General features: G+C 43.2%; 2 protein-coding genes across 6 annotated transcripts; one reads left to right on the top strand and one right to left on the bottom strand.

Annotated features, from left to right (window-relative positions):
• Window positions 1-138: 138 nt before the first annotated feature.
• On the bottom strand, window positions 139-11539 carry strada (STE20 related adaptor alpha). Of its 4 annotated transcripts, XM_061845207.1 has the most exons (13): window positions 11385-11539; window positions 11084-11149; window positions 10823-10880; window positions 9181-9209; window positions 5304-5406; window positions 4993-5114; window positions 4774-4882; window positions 4566-4689; window positions 2634-2805; window positions 2195-2299; window positions 1839-2110; window positions 1731-1773; window positions 139-373 (listed from the first exon to the last, which is right to left on the bottom strand). In XM_061845207.1, the coding sequence occupies exons 2-13, from the start codon at window positions 11093-11095 to the stop codon at window positions 209-211; spliced, it is 1314 nt and encodes a 437-aa protein (XP_061701191.1). In that variant the 5' UTR covers window positions 11096-11149; window positions 11385-11539; the 3' UTR covers window positions 139-208. The 4 variants fall into 4 exon arrangements, with proteins under 4 accessions (XP_061701191.1, XP_061701192.1, XP_061701193.1 ...); XM_061845208.1 differs by lacking the exons at window positions 9181-9209; window positions 10823-10880; XM_061845209.1 differs by lacking the exons at window positions 9181-9209; window positions 11385-11539.
• Window positions 11540-11687: 148 nt separating this feature from the next.
• On the top strand, window positions 11688-22812 carry ddx42 (DEAD (Asp-Glu-Ala-Asp) box helicase 42). 2 transcript variants are annotated; one of them, XM_061845202.1, is made up of 18 exons: window positions 11688-11845; window positions 12646-12870; window positions 12955-13105; window positions 13256-13302; window positions 14518-14554; window positions 14834-14986; window positions 16295-16399; window positions 16485-16604; window positions 16684-16860; window positions 17084-17212; window positions 17305-17404; window positions 17497-17544; window positions 17628-17725; window positions 17919-18195; window positions 18897-19123; window positions 20479-20589; window positions 20744-20854; window positions 21643-22812. In XM_061845202.1, the coding sequence occupies exons 2-18, from the start codon at window positions 12653-12655 to the stop codon at window positions 22075-22077; spliced, it is 2544 nt and encodes an 847-aa protein (XP_061701186.1). In that variant the 5' UTR covers window positions 11688-11845; window positions 12646-12652; the 3' UTR covers window positions 22078-22812. The 2 variants fall into 2 exon arrangements, with proteins under 2 accessions (XP_061701186.1, XP_061701185.1); XM_061845201.1 differs by having other exon boundaries at window positions 11756-11845; window positions 12651-12870.
• Window positions 22813-23333: the final 521 nt, after the last annotated feature.

A 23333-nucleotide genomic window follows, 5' to 3' on the forward strand; every position in this document is an offset into this window, starting at 1 on the left:
GCCAGTTAAGGAACATGCAAATGTGTGTGCGTGTAATGAGTGAGAGGTAGAGCGTCTTGTGTACAAAGCCTGAGAGGAGGAGGTGGCCATTTTAAGACAACGACAAGAGGCGTCAACAGAACCGAGACGAAGACCGGCTCGTCACCTCCGAGAAGAGTAACGTCAATTTATTTACACTCTTGACAAGCTTTGTCGCTCTCTGCCAACGTCAGAAGTCCCAGTCATCCACATCGAGGTGGCTCAGGCCCGACTCCACGCTGGCCAGCCCGGACGGCAAAGGCTGCGGCTGGGAATTCTCGGCGCTGCCGATGGGCGTTGCGGGTCTCAAGAGCTCTGGCAGCACCTCTGAGGGACGCCGCTTGAGCTGAGAGATCTGAGCACACAGAAGTAGAAGAAGTCAGATGTATGGTATATTTATTTTTTTTAACAATAAAGGGATTGTATTTCCGTGCCATGTTTTATTTCCTGACCCTACTTCTGTCAGATTTGCTTTTTATTCTTCCATCCTGACATCCATCCTTCCTTTGCTTTAGCCTTTTCTGCCTTCTTACATTTCCTTTTCTCCAGACACCTGTTTCTAATCCATGGATCCTCACATTCTTCTTGAAGTTACTTTTCTTGCCAATCTCCTTCCTTCTGTCATACCCACTTTGTCATGCTTTTTTTACATATTTCCTTCTATTCTGTCACCTTTATTTTCCATGCTTCCTTACTTCACTTCCCTTAATCTTTCCTTTGTTTCCCCAATTTTAACTCTACCTTTCATAAAGTGCTGTGACACGCAAAAAGTCAACTTTCTTGGGCACTATGAAAAGGACTTATGAATCTATAGTGTTGGCAGTGTTTACGTCAGGGGTGCCCAGACTTTTTTACCCCAAGATCTACTTTTCAAGCAGCCAGCCTCTCGCGAGCTACTGACGACGGGAGAGTGGGGATGCTTCCAAACCGTTTTAAGTTTAATGTTACGCTGCCTCCTATATTTAAAATGCAGAATTAGATTTTTGTGCACTTTATTGTCTGTGCTTTCATCCTGGATCAGGCTGTGCCAAGGTGGAATTTTAAAATTTCACACCATCTCATCCTGCACTTTTTGCTTTGGCTTGAGACCAGACCGAAAAAGAGAAAATCTCGTCCAGTTTAACCATCGCGTCTTAAAACAACAGCATTTTGTTAACTTTCTCCCTTAACATAGAAAGTAAACATAAGCAGCATGTCTAGCTCGTCTTTGTCTACGTTGCCCGAACTGTTGCTAACTAAAACACCGGCGGAGGACGCTGTCATTATAAAACACATTGATGGGCTGCGTAAGTCTTTAAGAACGGAGTGGAGGGCGGGGGTGGGGGTGTTTAAGGTAAACTAGGAAAAAAAGTGGAGGAGCAGCGGTCATTGTTAGAGAAAGTTTCGTGTGCTGCCTCAAAGAAACAAGTGGCTTCTTCTTTTCATTTTTCACAGCACGTATGTGAATTGTGCCATTGGATGCAACAATCCCTCATTCATTGAATCACATTGCAAAATGCCACAAACTGAATGGCTGTATGTTATACTTTCAATTTGAATTAGATTTTTTTTTAATGCACACAATGCAGAATATCTGGGAAGAGACTGCATCAGCGGTGCACAATTGCGCACGCGTGCAGTTTAGAGGGAAGATTATCGATCGACCAAGAGGCATTGAGCACCCCTGGTTTACGTGGTGGGCTACAACAACATTAGGATTAATTCACACGCACCTGCTTGAAGAAGGGATGACCTATGAGAGCAGAAGCACAGGGTCTACGTAAAGAAAGGAGAATAAATGAGTCAGATTTTGTCGAAATGTTTCAGCTGACACTGTCTACCTCTTCTCCGGGTCCCGTTGAAGACACAACTCGACAAAGGCATGAAAGTGCGGGGAGAAGGTGCGGTTATACGGGTGTCCTGACGCGGAGGAACCTGGTTCGCCGTTGGAGTGGCGGACCCCGACGCCAACGACACTGCTGCCACCTCCCAGCCCTTCACAGATCCCCGAGTCCGCGCCCGAGCGCGATGGCTTCAAGGAGAGCTCCTCCGGCGGGATGGTGGTGGTGTCGAGCAAGCAAGGCACTGTCCCGTTTAGCTTCTCCAGCAGCATCTGCGCAAAGCAAGTGGGGGGGAATAAGAGAGCCGTCGTCCTTTGCGAGATGTCCGACAACGGTTGGGTGGCATCTCCTCTCACTTGCGTAGCAGGCATATCCTTGAAAGGGACGTGTCCATTAGCCAGCTCACATGCTGTGATGCCCAGGCTGTAGACGTCTGATCGGAAGTCGTAGCCCTGCAGGTTCTGAAAGCCGGGGGAGGGGGGAGATATATTGGAAAATTAAAGGGGGGGGGGGGGGTCGCTGAACTGACTTTCATGTCGCATGTGCGGGATTCCCAGTCAGCGTTTCCAGTTTAGTCTAAACCGTTAACAAGCCCCACAGAAAATTTAGAGAAAAGGAAGCAGTAGAGAGAAGACCTCCACTGAGATTTAAGCTTTGACAATCGTAAACATTACTTGTCTTTTTGTCTTCTATGATGCAACGCTTGAACATTTCAGTGATTCTTTCGTGTACAACTCGAGGTAGCTCACATACAACACTCTTGAACATCACAGAGATAACGTGAGGTCGCCGTACCTGCTGCAGCACCTCGGGACTGAGCCACGGCAGCACCTTGGTGCTGTTCTGCGGGAAGTCGTGCACCACTTTGGCCCGCTGGCCGTGTCGGATCAGGCTGAAGATGCTGCGGAGGCCCGACACACGCACCTGGCCGTCGGCGGCGATCAGCACGTGACTGGCCTTCACACTCCTGCGCAAGACACACTCTGGCTTTAAGCCGCACCCCCTATATTGTCTCCAAAGGGTTCACATGCGGCACAGTATTACAGTTTATGATAAATCAAAGCCGAGTTTATAAATATGTTAAGGTAACAATGCTTGTTTCATTGAATATCTTGATTTCCTTTGCTTGTGTCACATGCAATATAACTATTCTGCAGACATGCATATCAATGCATGTTTAATAAACTGAACATGTTGGGTCTATTATTGTTCATCGTTATACTGGATATCACTTTCACTATCACACTTCCTGCTTTGCAGTCATTGTTCGAATATTGCAACAGAATTAGGGAATATTGTGTAACTACAGTACTATAGAGCAACATGTAACACCTTAAAGTCCCACTGTTATGAAATGGATAATTTTTAGGATGTTATTAATGAAATAAAACGGCAGCCGGTATGGACCCATCCATTTTTTTTCCACCACAAAGCATGATTTTGACGTATATGGCTTTTTGTAACTCCCGCCATGAAAATCCTCTCAAGGTATTTGTTTTCGACAAGAAGCAGGAAGTGACATATATGGCAGGACCGCCCTGAAGCGGACTCGTTTGTTTCAATTAGTTTTACCTGCGGGAAGATAGCTCGTTGTTCCTTCATGTTAGTCAAAATGCCGGCTTGTTGCATTACTGGATATTATTCAAACACTCGGGAGGATGGATTCGCTCTTCATACTTTTCCAAAAGATCCAGTTCGTTGTGAAAAATGGATTGCACAGGTGCAGAGGATGAGAGCTTTGTGGGTTCCAAATGACAGGTAGGTGTGTATACAGCGACTAAAAAAAAAAAATACTAGTTGGCGTAATCTGTAAATCAGGGGGTGCTAAATGTGTCGATGTGCTCATCGGAAAGTTTCCATGCTGCAGCTGTTGAAGGACGGCCTCCGCAGGCCTTGTGAATCGCCACCTCAGCCTTGTCGACAAGGCCGAGGTGGCTCGTTGCGCCGCCTGGCCGCAGTGGCTCATCTCCGCCGCGGAACTGGATCAGACAGGGAGGCGGTTTGGTCGCGACGTAGTCGTCGCTCGCAGGTGGCAATGTTTTTATCACCGCCGCACTGAGGTGGATCGGGCGGGGAGGTGGTTTGGCCGTGATCCGCATATCATCTAAGTATGGCTCAAAACAATAGGGTAATACTGCCCCGGTAACTTCACTCGGTTATGAGATGTTCTCTTCTTGGAAAAGAGTTTCCGTGTCAGAAGGGGCGTGTTCGTCTCCCATAGTAGGCTCCACCGAGTGTTTTCAATGGCGAATGTCAGGGGTGACGTCACAGACAGGGGATGCAGCCAATATGGCGACCACTTGGATGTCGTCAAATGACGCTTGTCCAACTTTGCGCTCTCCGGTCATATATATTTTTTCATATAGACATTGAAGTGAATAATGTTATATGGGTTATTTTTCATTTCATTATCTATTTGAGAACGTTTATAGGGATGACACTTGACCTTCAACTTTTTTCTTTTTTGTATGAGTAACACCTAAACTAGAGTATCTATCGCTCTGTCCATCCATCCTTCCACCAACCTATGCACATATCACAATTGTTGGATTAATATTCATTTTTTTTCTTTTCTGGAATTGGACTTTAATCTCTTTTCAACCCTCCTTGGTGCTTCTCTTTGTACTTGGTTGGCTGCATATATGCACAAGTGCAACTAGTGCTGCTGTGAGGACTTAATTTTCCTTGCGACATTACATCTATCTATCCATCTTTCAATTTTCTTACCTGTGCACATATCCCATTTGGTGGATGTACTCCAAAGCTTTGAGGACGCCCAGTAGGATGTAAGCGATGGCGAGCTCGCTCATGCCGTCAGGAAAGTACGTGCTGACGAGCTCTCTGGCCGAGCCTGGAAAAAAAAAAAAAAAAACAAGAGCTTGAGAATAAGCACAGGAAAGATGGAATATAATTATCTGCACATGCTGCACCTCACCGTACGCCATCAAGGGTGTGATGACCCACAACTCGTTCTCGGCGATGAAAACGCTCTTGTAGGGCAAAATGCTCGGGTGGTGAAACAACTTGGACACGTGCAGCTCAGCCTGCCAGAGCAACACCAAAAAGCAGTGAACGATTGCCTTTTTAGTTCATTCCTTGACCAAAAGAGAGGAGATTGCCCAGAGTAGACGACAACTTTCAGACGGACGCGGACCTGCAGGCAGGAGACCATCTCGTTTGTACACGACTCCAGGTCGATGCGTCGTATGGCCACGTGCTCCCCGGTGGGTCTGTATCGGGCCTGGTTGACCGTCATCAGGTGGTCCAGGCCCTGGCCTGTTAACAGACAACCTCGTGTCACTAAAACATTCCTTGTATTTGGTATCGGTCCATCTGAAAAAGTTAGCACTGCGAAGCTTTGAGGCAGAGTTCTCATTTCAACATTTTTGTCATCAAATTATTTGAGTTGTTTATATAATACTCGCACTCGGAGTTCATCTGAAAAATAAAACGACAAGGGCGTACCGATAATAGCGAGTAACTGATAGGCACTGCTGTCGGGGAGGAAGCTTCCCATGGTGTCTCGACGCGGAAGGGACGTCACGCTTTCCCTGCTGTCCTCATGAGCCTGGCCGTAGATGCAAGAAAAGCAACACAGAGGTTGAATGAGTCACAACGACAAGGACAAGATGACGTCCGATTCCGATTTGTTCCTCACACGCTCAGAGTTATGAGTGTCAAAAAAGTCCAACTAATTCATTTATCATTGATTATGTTGTCCTCGCTATTTCTTTGGTAGTTTGAGAGAGGGATCGTGCGACAACTGAATTAACTCACGCAAAATGGCCTTTTTGGGTCTTTTCATAAATTCTGAGGTGTTCAAGAGATGGGCAGTGGCGCACCCTGTCACAAGACCAACACTTCTCCCTGTGAAAGTGCTCAACACCCACACTTTTCCTGCTTCAAATATACAAAATAATTACAATTTCCCAATTAAGAACACTTACATAAATACAGGGTTTATGACACATTCATTATTTGGACCAGACGACACGCTGTGTTAGCCCCAAACTTTCCATTTGATTGTTTTATATTTTTGGAGTAAAAATTTTTTCATTCAAATATTTACTGTAATTTTGACTTTGCTACAGTGTTAAAGTAGGTTAGCGATGGCCTGTTACTACATACTCTGTAGGTAAATTTGCCTTAGGTCAGTTTAGGTCCCTTTGGAACGACAACATCGTCATTTATTGAGGCGTTCCTGCATCCACCCATTAATTTTCTATTATACTTGTCCACATTACAGTCAGCGGTGAGCCAAATGGAGCCTTCCTAACAAAGCTGACTTTGGGTGACGACGACCATCTGTCGTGATGATTTATGTTGTTCTAACTATCCATCCATCCATCCATTTTCTTAGCCGCTTATCCTCACGAGGGTCACAGGAGTGCTGGAGCTTATCCCAGCTGTCAACGACCAGTAGGCGAGTTACACCCTGAACTGGTTGCCAGCTAATCACGGGGCACAAGGGAGACAAAGAGCCGCAATCACACCTAGGGGCAATTTAGAGTGTCCAATTACCATAATTTCCGGACTGCCAGCTGCAACTTTTTTCCACACGCTTTCAACACTGCGGTTAATGCGGTGATCCTGCTAATTTGTGCATTTTTTTCTAACTGTCGCAAGGGGCACTCGAGCGGAAAAGGTAAGAATGAGACAGGTGGAATATATGTGCCAAGGAAGTGACTTTTACCGACCCTGTTAGCGCTGTGCTAGTGTGTTGCTGCTGTGTTACTGGCGTGTCTCAGTGATATTTACCGGTAAGTTTCATTTTAACCGGCCCTGTTAACGTTGGTGGTGCGCTAGCGTTAAGCTCTTTCTGTGTACTATTTCTTTGTAAATATCTGTATATATGCTATATACAGATATTTATATATGTAATATGTGTTTCAATGTGGATTTCAATGTGGGCACTTGCGGCTTTTACACAGCTGCGGCATATGTATGTACCAAATGGTATTTCCGTTACAAATGTACTCAGTGAGGCTTGCAAGGTGCGCTCTGTAGGCCTTGAATTACAGTAATGTTGCATGTTTTTGGGATGTGGGAGGAAATCCGAGTGGCCACCCGGAGAAAAGCCACGCAGGCACGGGAGAACATGCAAAGTCCTCACAGACGGGTCTGGGATTGAACCCGGGACCTCGGAACTGTGAAGCCAACATTTTCCAGGTGCCCCACCATGCCTCCATGACATACCAAATCCACACAAAAAAATGTCTGGATAGTGGGCGAGCATTTTGAGTCCATGAATAACCACCATGGAGACAAGAAAAAATAAATTAAAAAACTACCTTGCCAGATGTTTTGAACACATTTAAATGTGTTAACTCACACTTTTTAACACAAAAAAATTATTACAAGCAATAAGTGTATCGCAAATACTGGATTATTTGTATCTGTGGACAATGCAGATAAAAACATGTTTGCGTCTGTTCTGTGTGCCAACCAGGTGCCAAATAGCTAAACTACTTTAATTCCAGCATCAGCAGGATCTTCAATACTAGAACACATATTTGTAAAAACACTGTAAAGGAATACGATGCAAGATTGGGTGAGGGTCCACCGTATCACTGTTTCCAAGGTGATGTGAAGCACGCGCACATCCTGGAACAAGGCTGTAATCTGTGTGAGTTGTGGTGGGGTAAAAGGACCAGAAAATACTCAAAATCCAGGGCGACGGTGGATGGAGCGAGCGGGCGGGGGGGACTGGCGTCGCCATGCATCTCCCAAAAGGTGCACGACATTAGTGAACACCTGGGACTAACATGCGTCCTATGTGACAGCTCCTGTATTGGATCTCATTAAGGAGTAGGGTTGGGTGAGACTGCATTAAAATATACATTTAAAAAAAGAATTAAAAATCTAATCCCACCCCCCCCATTCCAATCGATTTTCCCCATTGCTTATGGAAAACAATAATAATGGCGACGTTAGACATTATTTCCCCTGATGTCAATTGTTTCCAGCAGTTAGCCCCCTCAAAAAATATTTTACCTTGTGAAAAAAAAATTGAATAAAACGTTTGTTTTGTCAAAATTTAATGTGGAGGATACTATTGAACAATTTTAATGTTCGACTATTTAACCTTATGAAATGAGACATCGAGCTACATGCCTCAGTAGTTCCATAAAGTGGACATATAAAAAGAATATCTACACCCATGTTCAAATCTCCAGTGTTTTGTACGATTAAAAAAATGAGACCAGTACCGTGTATAACTCAATAGATTTTTTTTTATATATATTTTTAAAGGGGAAGTAAACACAAATGTGCACACCCTCTTACAAGTAAGGACATGGCTATGTTCAGAGTTAACCATTCACGTTTATGTTAAATGGGAGTCACGACATCCCTGCCATCAATCACCCCAAATAAAGGTCAGATATTCTAGTAGGCTTTTCCCAACATTTTTAAACATAAGCCTGAAGGTTTTGAAACAACACTGACTAGTGTTGTGAAATGTTCACAATTTACTCAACACTGACCAAGACTCCAGCTAAATAAAAACAGCCCCTAGACTTTAATTATTTATCTTGGCCTCATTTTTTGTATCACAAATCTCAGCACTTGAACAGGGGTGTGTAGACTTTTTATATCAAATGTAGCTCCCCCACGTTGGTCCAAAGAATTTGCATCATCGGGTCCAAGCTTTGAACTACAGAAGCCAGAAAAATATCACCCTGACATCCATCCATTTTCTTAGCCGCTTATCCTCACAAGAGTCGGAGAAGTGCCGGAGCCTATCCCAGCTGTTAACGGGCAGGAGGCGGGTTACACCCTGAACTGGTTGCCAGCCAATCGCAGGGCACATCGAGACAAATAGACGCACTCACAATCACACCTTGGGGCAATTTAAGACTGTCCAATCAATGTTGCATGTTTTTGGTATGTGGGAGGAAACCGGAGTACCCGGCGAAAACCCACCCAGGCACAGGGAGAACATGCAAACTCCACCGGGATTGAACCCGGTTTCTCAGAACTGTGAGACCAACGCTTTCTCGCTGCGCCACCGTGCCGCTCAACCTGAAATATTAAATTGAATTTAATGATGAAATCAATCACCCAGGCCTATTAAGAGAGACGTCTCCGTAGTTGATGCCAGATCAATAGGAACGCATGTGAGCACCTGGTGCGACCATCCTTTTGGTGAGCCGACTAAAGTCCGAGCACATTGCCAACACTGGGGGAGGGGGGGGGGGGGGGGATGAATACTCATGCATTTTGAATAAGTGGGAAGGCACCTGGTGGTCAGCGGGCTTCCACACACAGTGAGGAACCTGTTCATGCACACACGCTCACAACAGGCATAGAGGGTGTGGCAATGCGATGACAAGACACTTACTTCCCCATGAGAGAGTCCCTGAGCTTGCTCTGGGATAGAAAGACCACATCAGTGACGTGAAGAGAACACACAAACACACCTACTGCATCTTGCTTACTCCTTTAGGGGACCGCCTCCCTCCCACCTGTCGCCTGTCCTTAAATGATGTTTGCCTGTACATTAGTAGTTTTTTTTTTTATGGAGTACCAAAAACTCGTCATGGAAAAATTTGTGGCCAAAAATGACTAGCAGCAAGTCAGTAGCAGGGCATACATAAGAGATGGACACCACAAACTATTAGTGAGTGGAAATTGAATCCACGCTGCCTGCACTGAAGTCAGGCGAAAGCACCACGAAACCCTTAGTGACTAGGATAAAGCCATGCATTCTCTAATTCAAATTCAACCATTTCCCCCATTGTGGACAGAGTGTGAGAAATTCATCCATTCTCCCCATTTATTTGATGCCACGAAGGTGAGAGTGCAAATGGACCTTTCCGACTGGCGATCCTCAGCCCCCCCCCAACCTTAGCTACAGTTGCCTTGCCCCACAATCTTCCATAAAGCCGACTGAACATAACAGGTTTGAACTGGATTCTCTATCGCGTATTTTAGATAATATCGGGCTATGTTTTTTCCCAAATGCGTCGAACTTGTCCAAGAGAGTTCTACCGAGAGGTCTCAACTATTTCACGCGAGGATATGTACACGGAATTAAGATTTTGGACGAAGCAGGACGCAATGTCAGAGTTACAGCGAAATGTTGGCGATCGATGCAAATAAGTTTACCGCCTCACAAATGTAATACTGAAATCCAAAAAGATAAAATAGTGGAATCATACTGCGCATGTAAAGCAGGGTGAATACTTTTTACTTGGAAAGGTCACGAGTAATATCATTGTAGTCTTTATAAGTGAGTGGGTGTATTATTTGACTTGGCTCGTAATGGAACCCAGTGCTCTGTCTTAAAAGTCCGATGTGATACAAATAGGCAAATGGACATTTCCGTGAGCCTTAATCAATCGTAGACACTTCGTCAACTGTGTTTTAGGCTTTGGAAAATGAATCAACCGGGCCCCTTGTAACCTAGCAAGATATCTTTCATCAGAATTGCTTGTTCCCCAAGCGCATCTGAGGGCCATTTCGTTCGTAACGTTAACTTTTCCAAGCGCACGCGACCGATAACCAGCATTGCTTGTGGGTCAATACAGCAAGAGGGGCGTGTCAAGACATGGATAAAGACAATCCGGCTATCTGATTGGCTATTATTGTACGAGTGATTTGACAGGTCTGAAAGGTCCATTGCATCGGAGTCTAAAAGATGTAAAGGTAAAAGACAAAATCTCTGGCTGGAACACAGCCAATACTGTTATCACAGAATCATGTGTGAATAATATTATCCAACCTTAGAAGGTCCCTGCTCACATGTGAACATAGCCTCAGGATCACCTTCCCTGACCATCCACAAACTAACAGCACCCGGCCAAAACGGTACAAGTATGTCCAACAATGTAAAAGCCATTTGTCCAGGGTACGAAATAGTACCTTGGTGAAAATTCAAGACCCTAAACACACAAATAAGTTATTTTTGTTTTCCTGATCATGTTCAGTTAATTGTAAAAAGTTGACAAACACTGTCTACTGATATTAGCGTTGGGCCTCACCTCCAAATAACTCCAAATCCCGCAGGCTCTCCACACTCAATTTCTCAGACACCCAACGCTGACATATAGAAGGCAATAATTCATAGAGACAGAGGGAGACAAAGAAGAAAGATGATCCAAGGATGAATGAGGACAATTTCCACAGGAAACAACATCTACGATGAATGATGACTCACAACGGCGGCTTGTACAACAATCTCAACTGAATTAAGTAAACAATGTTGAATTCTATTTTGTTGTAAATAGGTGAATAGGACTTACAAGAAAAGACATTGATCCCTTTGTTTCAGCCAATGTTGAAACCACCTCCCGGGAAAAACAACACCCCTGCAAAATCACAAGTACCGGTAGAAATACGTGAACGATTATGTTGTTTGACTACGTAACACACAATATATTACAAATCTGGGAGCGGTCGTAACTCTGCTCAGTTGTCATGGTGAAGTGCGCAGAGGCTAGTGATGCTAACACCCACTGAACAGACATTAGCTAAACTCATTGATGATTGTTTATTTGAAAAATACTCCCGGCTAAACTCGGCATATTTAACGTGTTCACTTACTATTTAAATCATACAGAGTCCGGGATGACAACGAGTGGATTAAAAATTCACTTCAAGGCTACCCATTTTGTCATGTCTCCACATCTATGCCGTTGGTTATAGGTGTCGCGCACAAACTACGTCATTTAACTGGAGGAAGCTCGTTATTTCTTTGCCCATTTTGTTTCCAGGCCTACCTTAATCCCAAATTTAACTCATCCTAAACCGGCTTTTTCCCCAGCCGTCGCCCAAAAAAATAACTATAACAAATTAATTTTATTTATTTCGTTCAAATTGGGCGGTAATCTCGTTTCAGATCATCGCCAGGAGCCAATCATGATGCAGTTGGGGGGTCCCGCCTGTAAACTGGGTGGGAAATCCTCGTAACGCGAAAACAACGTGGCGCAGATTGATGACGCCAAAGCGCTCCTCATCTGCTGTAAAAACAATTAAACGACGCTGTGCGGGAGATCAGCCATCGGGTAAATAAAGATTATTGTGGCATGTATCCTTAATAGAACGTACAATGTAGTTTTGTGCCAAATGCGCTTAAGTGTGTTAAACTCTATGCATTGAGAAGCCGTCTCCAATATCTCGGTTTCAGTTCTTGGCCTGTGGATCAAGCTAATGCTAACGTGTTGTCATCGTGCGCGCACCGTATTGATTTAAAAAAAAGGCCCACAACAAACCAATGTATTTGCGTTTGGATAATATTTGCTATAATACCTGATGCATAACTTTACCTATTTAGACGTACCTTTCTCAAGCTAGTTATTCAGCGTGACCTCATTTTAACGTATGAATATGGACGTAAAAAATACATTTCTATCATTATATAAAGATTACTTTAAGCGTAATACGATACGTGTCGGTAAATCCACTTAAATAAAGATTTTTGATCAAGTAATTTAAATTCATTAAGTATTTCAGGACTGTCCATATGCCACATTTCATGAGGTACACCTTGGTTGTCAAAATGGCGACCAATTCAAACGTTTCCAATGATAATTCTCACTTTTGATTGACACGATGTCAGAAAGTTATTAATATAGCAATATGTGCACTTTGGCTATTCACAGGCGGTTAGAGAGCAAGATCCGTCCACTGCCCCACCAAGAAACATTTATAGTTGGCTGTATTTATAGCTTAAGTCAACCCCAAACGGTGATGCCACAATACTTAAATATCTTAAAGTTATATTTATCATTGCACTGATGGGCAATTTAACGTCGTTAATTACCTTACCATGCATGTTTTTTAATTTTTGGTTTCTTTTTCACAGCACAGCCATGAATTGGAACAAAGGCGGTCCGGGTGTAAAGCGAGGCTTCGGCTTTGGGGGCTTTTCCCTCGCCAGCGGGAAGAAGGAGGAAGCCCCACTTCCCCAGAAATCTCACGGGTCGTTCAGGCCGTCGGGATCAAGCGTCGGCGGCAATTATGGGAAGAGCCAACTGCCGTCATTCTACAAAATCGGTACCAAAAGAGGAAACTTCGATGAGGAGAATGCGTGAGTGTTCACTTCAATATTGCATATGACACATTTAAAAAAAAAAAAGCACAAAAATACAATTCTCAAGCTTTTTCCAAAAAGATACTTTGAGGACGACGAGGAGGAGTCCAGCAGCAACGTGGACCTGCCGTACATCCCTGCGGAGAACTCACCCACGCGGCTGCAGATGAAGTCCGGTGGTGGCTCGGACAGCGACGACGATCCCCTCGATGCCTTTATGGCCGAGGTTGAGGTGAGCACAAATATTTTAGTACCCGATTATGCTCCAGATAATCATTGTTTAAACTTGAAAATCTGTTTTTACGGAGAAAAATGTGTTTTTTACGGCATATTGCTCAGCCCTGCTTTGTCCTGTCCAACTCAAACATGTCTTCTCTCCCAGAACCAAGCGGCAAAGGACATTAAGAAAATCGAGGAAAAGTCTGCAAAGTAAGACTATCTTTGGTTTCTTGTGACATTCTTATGTAGGTGTTTAAATTGTGTGTTTTAGCGAGAAGGAAAATGCCCACAACTCAAACAGATGTGTTGTTGCGTGGCACAAAAAGCACTTTGAGAGTACAGAAGAGTATTAGGGCCACACTGAAAATATAATAAAATAACAATAAATTGATAGTTACATTGTACTTAAAAAGAATAAAGTTAAGAGAACAATTATATTATTGTTAAATTAGAGGTATTAATAACTGGAGGACTGTTTAGGATCTTTTATAATTTTCACAAACCAGAATGACTATTTTATTAAATTTGCTAATTTTGTTGCGAAAATACCATAGTTTGACTTTTAGCTCGTAAAATATTTTTTTTGTCTTAATGTTCGCACAATTGTTTCCTAACATTATTTAATTGTTGTAAAATAACTTAATTCATGTGGTTGTTTTACAATTCTAGTAAAATTGTGACTTTAAATTATGCATTTTTTTCTTGAAATGTCTCAACTTCTAATCCTTCTAATATTCCCATTATTTTTCCTCATATAACTGAATTTTCACAAAAATAACTTTTCTCTTGACACTTTTTCCTTTCATACTTTGATGGTATTGTAAAATTCCAACTTTCCTTGTAACGTTACAACTTAATTCTTGTAGTATAAACTGACAATTCTCATGCCGTTGTTACTTTATCCTTGTTATACTACATACTTTTTCTCATATAACTTTGCAATATTACATAATTTCTCTAAGAACTGAATTCTCATAAAATGACGACTAAATTGTAATGGTATAATTGTTGTTGCATGATTCTGATGTTCTTATATAATGACAACTTTCCTTTTAACAATACACATGGTCACAGCTGCAACTTGAGTCTGGTAAAATTCCATCTTACCCTTGTACTTTATTTATTGTTATTTTCTGACGTAATTCTCATAACATACCTTATTTTATGTCACAATTTTTTTAATGACCGATTTTTTCAGATGATACCTTTATTGTGCAGTAATAACATTGACTTAATTATTATCTTCTCATGTCATTTGAGTTTATTTTTCATTTCCAGTGTGGCCCTAAGACTCATTTGTACATTAGTTAGCGTACCAACAGGTAAGCACAGCGAGCCACTGGCTCACATAGGTCTGGGGGGTCTCTTTTGGGTGTACGAACGAGCCGCAGGGAAGTTTTTTTTTTTCTCCGCTTGTGATTTCAGGGGTGTTCGCGATGACATTGAAGAAGAAGATGAACAAGTGAGTAGTGAGCCCTTCGCAATACTTAAATCATTCTTGCATCTCTTTGTCAAACGAGGAAACATCCCCTTCTCGATCCCCTTTGCTACACAAGCGCCATATAGGTTGTATTGGATTTTCAACATTTTTATTCATCTTTTTTGTTCTGTGAAAATAAAGCATGTTTAAGTGTTGATTTAGCTCAGAAGGATCGCTCAACATGATCGATCCACTATGCTGATGCATGTCGTTATTATTTTTTAGTTCAGTTCCAGACATGCGTCTTTGTGCTTTCTGCAGGAGGCCTACTTCCGCTATATGGCCGAGAACCCCACCGCCGGCCTGACGCAGGAGGAGGAGGAGGAGAATGTGGACTATGACAGCGACGGCAACCCCATTGCCCCTGTCACCAAGAAAATCATCATGCCCCTGCCTCCTATCGACCACTCGGAGGTATTGCACAGTAATCCCCCGCTATTTGGCGGTTCACTTATCGCAGGCCGGTATATCGCAAATTTCATTTTGCTCGTGTCGCTCGGTGTGTAGTGGGCATCAAGGATATTGGAGGAAACTTCAAAATTGTTGTATACAGTCTCTGCAGGAGCAGAATGTGTGTATGGTGTTTTGAATGTCCCACAATTCCCAGAACTAACTTGCTAAAGTCCCTTTTTTAGATTAAAAGACAGTACTATTGAGCTCGTACACCGACATCATAAAATCATGTGACTTTTGTTTACCTCGCCATATTGCCGGTCTAGCTAAGCATTGTTCAATGCTGAGTCGGATGGTAGAACGTTGGTTAGACATTTAGACGGTGAAAATAAACGAAGGTACGTGGAAAAATTAGATAAACTCGGCATAGAGTTTAATGCCGAAGTTGATGTTTTCGCCAAGAAGAAATTGGACCGTTAATTCGCTTCCGCTTGTCTTGGACAACTGGATATGCACATTGATCTGGTGAGTAAGTCGTCGAGATTTACACGGAAAAGTTTGAAAGCGTAGAAAAGTCTGGACGCATATGAATACTCTGTTGCTGGATCTTTTCTCATCAGGAATAAATGCCAGATAGTGACAGTTTTGACGGCTCGTTCAACGCGGAAGTGTGTTCGTCGACACGTTAACCTTTGCCGGAATCCATCGATCTTTTCCGCTAGTATTCAATAGAAATACCAATATTTAAATAAATGACCCCTGGTTTCACACAAACTCGCATTAACTATGATTGGAAAAATAAAAGAGGATGGAGTCGTCTCCACGGAATGTACACGGAATCAATTGCAGCCACACTTAACCGCCGTAAACCTCTGCGACGGTTTTTTTTTAATACGCATTGTTCTCAAATAAGACAACTTGGCATTATCAATACTTTTTGGTAATTTGAGATTGAGAAGAATAATTCCTACCTGAAATGAAGTGATCGCTACACAGTCGTGTGTATTTGGTTGGGCACCATCCATCATGTCTAATTGCCGAAATCCATCCATATTTTCTGGTCTTTTCAGCTTGTATTCCTTAGAATGATCTCTTTGAATAGCTGTCTTGTCTGTTGTGACAACCAACAGCACAATAGGTGTCGAGTATTGTTAATATTCTCCTCCGGTTCAATGTCTCTCGCAGTGTCGAGCAGTTTTGTTTGACTGGCAATATGGCGCCGTGAAAATGGTGATGTCACGTGCACGAGCTCTTTACTGCGTGTTAATACAGTTTCAATAATTAAATTGTTGTTAAAAGTCAGAATGTAAAATTAATGGCTCTCCGTAGATTGATTACCCGCCTTTTGAGAAAAACTTCTACAATGAGCACGAGGAGCTCAGCAGCTTGACCGGAACTCAGGTGGTCGAACTACGGCAAAAGCTCAACTTGCGAGTAAGTATTTGTAAAATGAATCTATCGTCAAATGCTATGAATGTCATTTCCTGCAGTGGTGATCCAGATTTTTTTTATGTTTCAGGTATCTGGCGCTGCTCCTCCTAAACCGTGTACTAGCTTCGCCCACTTCAGCTTTGACGAGCAGCTGATGCATCAGATCCGCAAGTCCGAGTACACTCAGCCCACTCCCATCCAATGCCAGGTAGAGCAAGACACTCAAACATATGTCCGTGTTGGAAAAGTGACACATTTGATGCAGTATTTGATAAATGTATTTTTAGGGCGTGCCCATCGCTCTGTCGGGCCGAGACATGATCGGCATCGCGAAAACTGGCAGCGGCAAAACAGCGGCGTTTATCTGGCCCATGCTGGTCCATATTATGGACCAGAAGGAGCTGGAGCCCGGGGATGGGCCCATTGGTGTTATCGTGTGTCCTACCAGGGAGCTCTGTCAGCAGGTATGGAAGGGTTTGGGTGAGGGTTTCAAATTTGGTTTGCGAGTCGAGGCTAATGCAGCAATTTAGTATTTCAAGTCACACTTTCAAGCCAGGGTTGGGGTTTCAAATTAGAATCTCAGCAGCTTTTGGTAGTTCCGAGCTATTGTTAGGTTTTTCTCTTGTTTTTGAAGAGTGTCTTGAGGTGTGAAGTTTGGGTTTCTCACTCTCATCCTCAATTGTTCAGATCCACGCTGAATGCAAGCGCTTTGGCAAAGCGTACTCTCTGCGCTCGGTGGCAGTCTACGGAGGAGGCAGCATGTGGGAGCAAGCCAAAGCTCTGCAGGAAGGTGCAGAGATTGTGGTGTGCACCCCGGTAAGGAAAAACAACACTTGTTCCAAAATTAAAAAAAAAAATTTTAAAGCCACCAAAAAGACAAAATGAATACACTTTTTTTTTCCCCACAGGGTCGTTTGATCGACCACGTTAAAAAGAAGGCCACGTCCCTGCAGAGAGTATCCTACCTTGTGTTTGATGAAGCAGACCACATGTTTGATATGGGCTTCGGTGTGTTGAATTAATGAAAAAAATAAAATAAATTAGGAATGTATAAAACCAAGCATTTTATATTTATTTATTTTTTTCTGTTCATTTTTCAGAGTATCAAGTTCGATCCATCGCCAGCCACGTGCGTCCAGACAGACAGAGTGAGCAATACTGACAATTCATTCATTGTTGACTATACTAAAGTAGCCTTCCTTAAATGTAATAAATTTGATTCCCGCCGCAGCGCTCCTGTTCAGCGCCACGTTCCGGAAGAAGATCGAGAGGCTGGCCAGGGACATTTTGATGGATCCCATCCGAGTGGTGCAGGGAGACATTGGAGAGGTGCCATTTTTTTATTCTTATATTGACATAAGAGTCATCAAGAGCTTCGCAGCCAAATAGTGCACTTATTTGGTTGTACTTTTCCATAATCATTAAATTGGGAAGAAATACAAAGATCCGATTAATCGGCAATCAGTTTCACATGGAGAATCGATTCTTAATGAGCAGTGAATGGATTTCAACTCTCTTTTAGGCCAACGAGGACGTGACGCAGGTGGTGGAGATGCTGCCGAGCGGCACGGACAAATGGAGCTGGCTGACACGGCGCCTGGTGGAGTTCACGTCGAGCGGCTCGGTGCTGATCTTCGTCACGAAGAAGGCCAATTCGGACGAGCTGGCCACAAACCTGATGCAGGAGGGCTACAGCCTGGGCCTGCTCCACGGCGATATGGACCAGAGCGAGAGGAACAAGGTCATCAGTGACTTCAAGAAGAAGAATCTACCCGTCCTGGTGGCCACTGATGTCGCCGGTAAGTTAGCGTCTGTGACCCACCCGATTAAGCAAATATGACCCAAAAAGTTGGCTCACCCACTTTGTCATGCACTTCATTTCTTGTATCATTGTTACGTTTTATCATGTAAAATTATGACCTTATTCTGCTAAGATTATACCTTTTACTTATAATACAGTGTTCCCCATTTAGTATTTGCAGATTTTATTTATTATTTTTATCCTATTCTTTGTTTTTGTGCATCGTCCATAGCCATAAATTATTTTGACGTGATTTTTGTGCCAAGGAACTAAGTAGAAGGTTAAAGAGCTTTATTTTGTATTTTTTTTTTGTTGCTTAAACAAATTTGAGGATGTGATATTATTGTGACAGTACAAGTTTTTTCTTACAACTTTATCCACATAAAAAAGGACTTTTTCTCTGAACACATAGATCTTTTTACTCATAATACTGATACTTTCTTTAAAATCAATAATACAACCTTATTTATGTTGTAAGTTCATTCTTTTAAGATTCCATTTATTTTTGTTCCACAACCATGCTCTTTGAATATTGTAACTTTTAACTTGTGATATTTGACTCGATTCTTGTAACATTGACTTTTTCTTGTTATATTATAACTATGTCCTTGGACTTTCTTTTTTTAACAACATTTCCGGCTTTTTCTCTTAACAGTACAGCTTTTCTCATCACATAAACTTCATTATCTCCGTCCCCAGCCCGCGGTCTGGACATTCCATCCATCCGCACAGTGGTCAACTACGACGTGGCGCGGGACATCGACACCCACACGCACCGCATTGGCCGGACGGGTCGAGCTGGCGAGAAGGGCGTGGCCTACACCCTGCTGACCAGTAAGGACGCCATCTTCGCTGGGGACCTGGTGCGCAATCTGGAGGGCGCCAATCAGAGCGTCTCCAAAGAATTGATGGACTTGGCCCTACAGGTAAGCCAGAAAGTGACAGCTGGAAAATGACATTTTGCTTTTATATGTTACCACATTGGATTTAGAATGAGAGTTTTCTAGACCTTCCGTATCGAAGGTGAGCATTTTTTTTTCTTCTTTTGCTCCAAACCTATATTTAAGTTTGAGCATGGGCGGATTGGTCAGGTTGAGGAACAGAACTAATTAGCATATTTTCCGGACGACAGCACACACCGGATAACATACATAAGCCGCACCTGTGTAAAAGTGCCCATATTGAAACACGAGATCTTTACAAAAAAAGGCGGTACACAGAGTTTAACGCTAGCGCTGCCACGCTAATGCTAGTACCGCTACGCTAACGCTAGTGCCACACTAACACAAATGCTAGCGCTAACACCAGCGCCGCGCTAACAGGACCGGTAAAAGTCACTTCCTCGGCACATATATTCCACTGGCCTCACTCCTACCTTTTCCGTTCCTTGCGGCCGTTAGAAAAAATTAACAAATTAGCCGCATAAACCGCAGGGTTAAAAGGCTGTGGAAAAAGTTGCAGTTTATAGGCCGGAAATTATGGTACTGGAGATACTGGTAGGTTGTGAAATTTGATATTCGAACAGCAAGACTCTCTCTTTGTATCAGTTCAAGTATCTTGGGGTGTTGTTCACATGTGAAGGAAGAATGGAGCAGGAGATCGACAGGCAGATGAGTGCAGCGTCTGCAGTGATGCAAACTTTTTATCTGCCCGGTGTGGTAAAGAAGGAGCTAAGTCGGAAGCCGAAGCTCTGAATTTACCAGTCTTCTACGTTCCGACCCTGACCTATGGTCACAAACTGTGGGTCATGACTGAAAGAACAAGATCTCGGAGACAAGCAGCCGAAAAGATTTTCCTCTGCAGTGTGTCCGGGCTCTTGATTGGTGAGAAGCTCGGTCTTCCGGGAGATGCTCAGTGTTGAGCCCCTGCTCCTCCGCATTGAGAGGAGCCAGATGAGGTGGCTGGGGCATCTGATTTGGATGCCTCCCAGGCGCTTTCATGGTCAAGCGTTCTTGGTACGTCCCACTGAAAGGAGACCCCCGGGGACGACCCAGGACACGCTGGAGAGACCATGCCTGGGATAAGCGGGAGAAAATGGATGGATCGAGACAAACTATTTCAGAATTTTAAAAGACAAACTGGTCATTTTTACTAAGATGTGTTTATGTGAAATCAACCCTTGAATTCTAATGAACCAATTGCATTTTTTCCTATTACTATAAAGCTTAATGTTAATAGAAGTATTCTAAATTAGTCAATTTTGTGATTTTTACTTAAAATCAATACACTACTTTTGGACCTAATTTAATAGCTTTACACCGTACACTTTTTTTTACTCTAGAATCCATGGTTTCGAAAGTCCAGATTCAAAGGTGGTAAAGGAAAGAAGCTGAACATCGGTGGAGGAGGACTTGGTTACAGAGAGAGGCCAGGATTGGGTGCAGATACGTCTGTAAGTTTTTATATCACACATTGACAACCAAGACACTTTTGTGTGGATTATTCTACATGAAAGAAAAGCAATATACAAACGAGCAAGTGATAAGCAAAAAAAAATCTTGAACACAAAATGGGGGGGAAAAAATTGGTACTTGTATACTTTGCAGGATCGCAGCACCAGCAGCGTGTTGTCTTCCTTGAGCGGCTACGAGGGTTTTAGCAAGCCCAGCAGCGGGGCCATGGGAGACCGCATCTCTGCGATGAGACAAGCCTTCCAGGTACAGTGAACAAAATGCAAAATACAGTGCTTATGGTTTTGTGTATTTGGTAACAATTTTTTTTTTTTTTAAATGGTAAGGGCAAATATAGTGCTCTGCACCCCTCTTGTGGCTCCTACTGGTATTTCTGAACCTTTTTCAAGTACAGTAAAGCCACTGTTCTCTAGTATCCCCGTTTTCGAACAAATTGGTTTTCAAATGAAAATTGTGAAATTTTTTTGCTTCTGTTTTCAAACAAAAATCGGTGCTCAAACGCCCCCGATAAAACCCGGAAATAACATTGCGTGCGGCAAGACCAGTTTACCCACGACGCGCTTTGTGGTGAATTCCCACGCCGCCGAAAAAAATCCCGGAAATAACATAATGTGCGGGGCACAAACAGTTCATCCACACATGGCTTTGTTATTGTCAATTTGAACGCCCACCGAAAAAACTCGGGAATAGCATAATGCGCGCGGCGCAAGCAGCTACCCCACTCACGGTGCGTTTTGTTGTTGTCATTTCGAACACATTATTTCTTTTTCCATTCATTGTAATGAGAAACATCGATTCGGTTTTTGAACAAATCACTTCTCTTTTTTTTTTTTTTTTTTTTTTTGAACAGATTGTGGTTGAGAACCGAGGGATGTACTTATTTACAGCTTGCTTCAGGGCTCTTGTTTCTTTTACCCGCAAATAGTTTTGTAATCATTTTTGTGATGGATAAATACTTCTGAGAAGTCGAGAAAAAAATGGTGGCAACTTGCCATTGCAAGCTTTCGATTTGTCATTGATTTGCTTGTGCCCAGGCTCAATATAAGAGTCACTTTGTGGCGGCGTCTGGCAACCCACCCAAGCTCAGCACAAAATCCAACAGCTCATCCGGCTGGACCAGCGCCGGCAGCTTAAGCTCGGTGCCCACCGAGTCACCCAACAGCGCCGAGCGGGCCCAGGCAGGCGCCGAGCGCGCCCAGGCCGTCGCCGCCTCTTTCGCCATTCCGGGCTTCACCAGCGCCGGCTCTCTGAGCACCGTCCCTGCCGCGCAGAGCGGCGTCCCGACGCCCTCGCGGGAACGCGGCGATCGCGATCGTGAAAAGGAGCGCAGCAGCCGCCACAGTGACAGCCGTAACGGAGATGAAAGCAGGCGGGATAGAGAGGACAGGAGGAGCGAGAGGGACAGAGGAGATGATAGCTTCGCCGTACCCGAGCCGCCCAAACGTAGAAAGAGCAGGTGGGACAACTAACGGTTAAGACGTCCCAAACAAATGCAGTCACTGTCCAATCCCCTTCGAGCCCGCTTTGTCCACAGCGTCAAGCAATAGTGCGGAACTTCAGGCCTAACATTTAAGGGTGGGAGGGGGGTATAAGTAATGGTCACAATATACACCTCTGGGAGTGAAAAAATAATAATAATAATAATAAAATTGTTTTGTCCAGTCCATTTTCTGCAAATATTTGCTCAAATTCACAATATCGCTGTTTGGAATTTGGATGGTCGGTTGTGAGTAATTCATAGAATTAAACTAAAAATATTCATAAACCTTTTTAATAGCCAAATTAGACTCCTATTTGTGGCCACAAATGGGTACAACATGCCCAGAAAATACAAATTATTATTATTGTTTGACAATAGGGTAAGGATGAGGATGAAACGTCATCTTCCTGTCCCCCCATAACGCCCCCATCCTATTTTAGGGTCCCTCCGCACAGTACACTTTCTAAAGTTCGTGTTGCCCTTCACAGTGCTTACAAACTGGACTGATGTTTTCTTCATTTCTTGTTAAAACAAAGCTGTTATTAATATCCATAAAGCGCTCTGTGGTGATATCGAACACGCCGTTTCTTTTTCTCGTATTTGAGTCGTAGTGAAGAAGTGCCTTCCCCCGGCATGAGTCTCTTCTGTATGGTTATCAGTCGTTTTTTGTGTTCATTCATGCAAGAAAATGTGATGTTTTGATTATTAAAGTCTTTTGAAAGCATCTCCTGTATCTGTTTTCATGACTACACATCCAATTGTTTATTATACACAAAAAAATGTATCCATGTTTATGAAAGGATGGATAATTGCAGAGTTCCCCAAAGGATTTCACCTCAAGCAATCACACCAGTTGACCCACGACCTTTATTAGGACAAGCATAGATGAATGGATAAACGTGCAGATTGCAGGTACTGCTTATGAAAGGGTTGCTTTTGTACTATAATAAGATTTCACCCCTTGTAATAATCCTGGCTTTTTTTTTTTTTGGCACGAACTTTAACGAGAATGGGTGGAAATGGTGGAAAAACGCAATAGTGCCTTGCTCAAGACAGGTTTAATGTGCTCTGTGACCAAGGTCACAAGGTTCAAACTGTATCTGAAGTCATCTTTTCCCATTGAAATGGATGAAAATCACATCAAGCCCCTGGGGGAAAAAAAGTAGTTTTTAATGAGAAAAATAGCTCTCTATAGAATTTCACTTTATTAAAATAGGGCATGAAATAATGAAATAGTAAAGAATT

This window comes from Syngnathoides biaculeatus, chromosome 16, assembly GCF_019802595.1.
Source record: "Syngnathoides biaculeatus isolate LvHL_M chromosome 16, ASM1980259v1, whole genome shotgun sequence".
NCBI classification, from domain to species: Eukaryota; Metazoa; Chordata; class Actinopteri; order Syngnathiformes; family Syngnathidae; genus Syngnathoides; species Syngnathoides biaculeatus.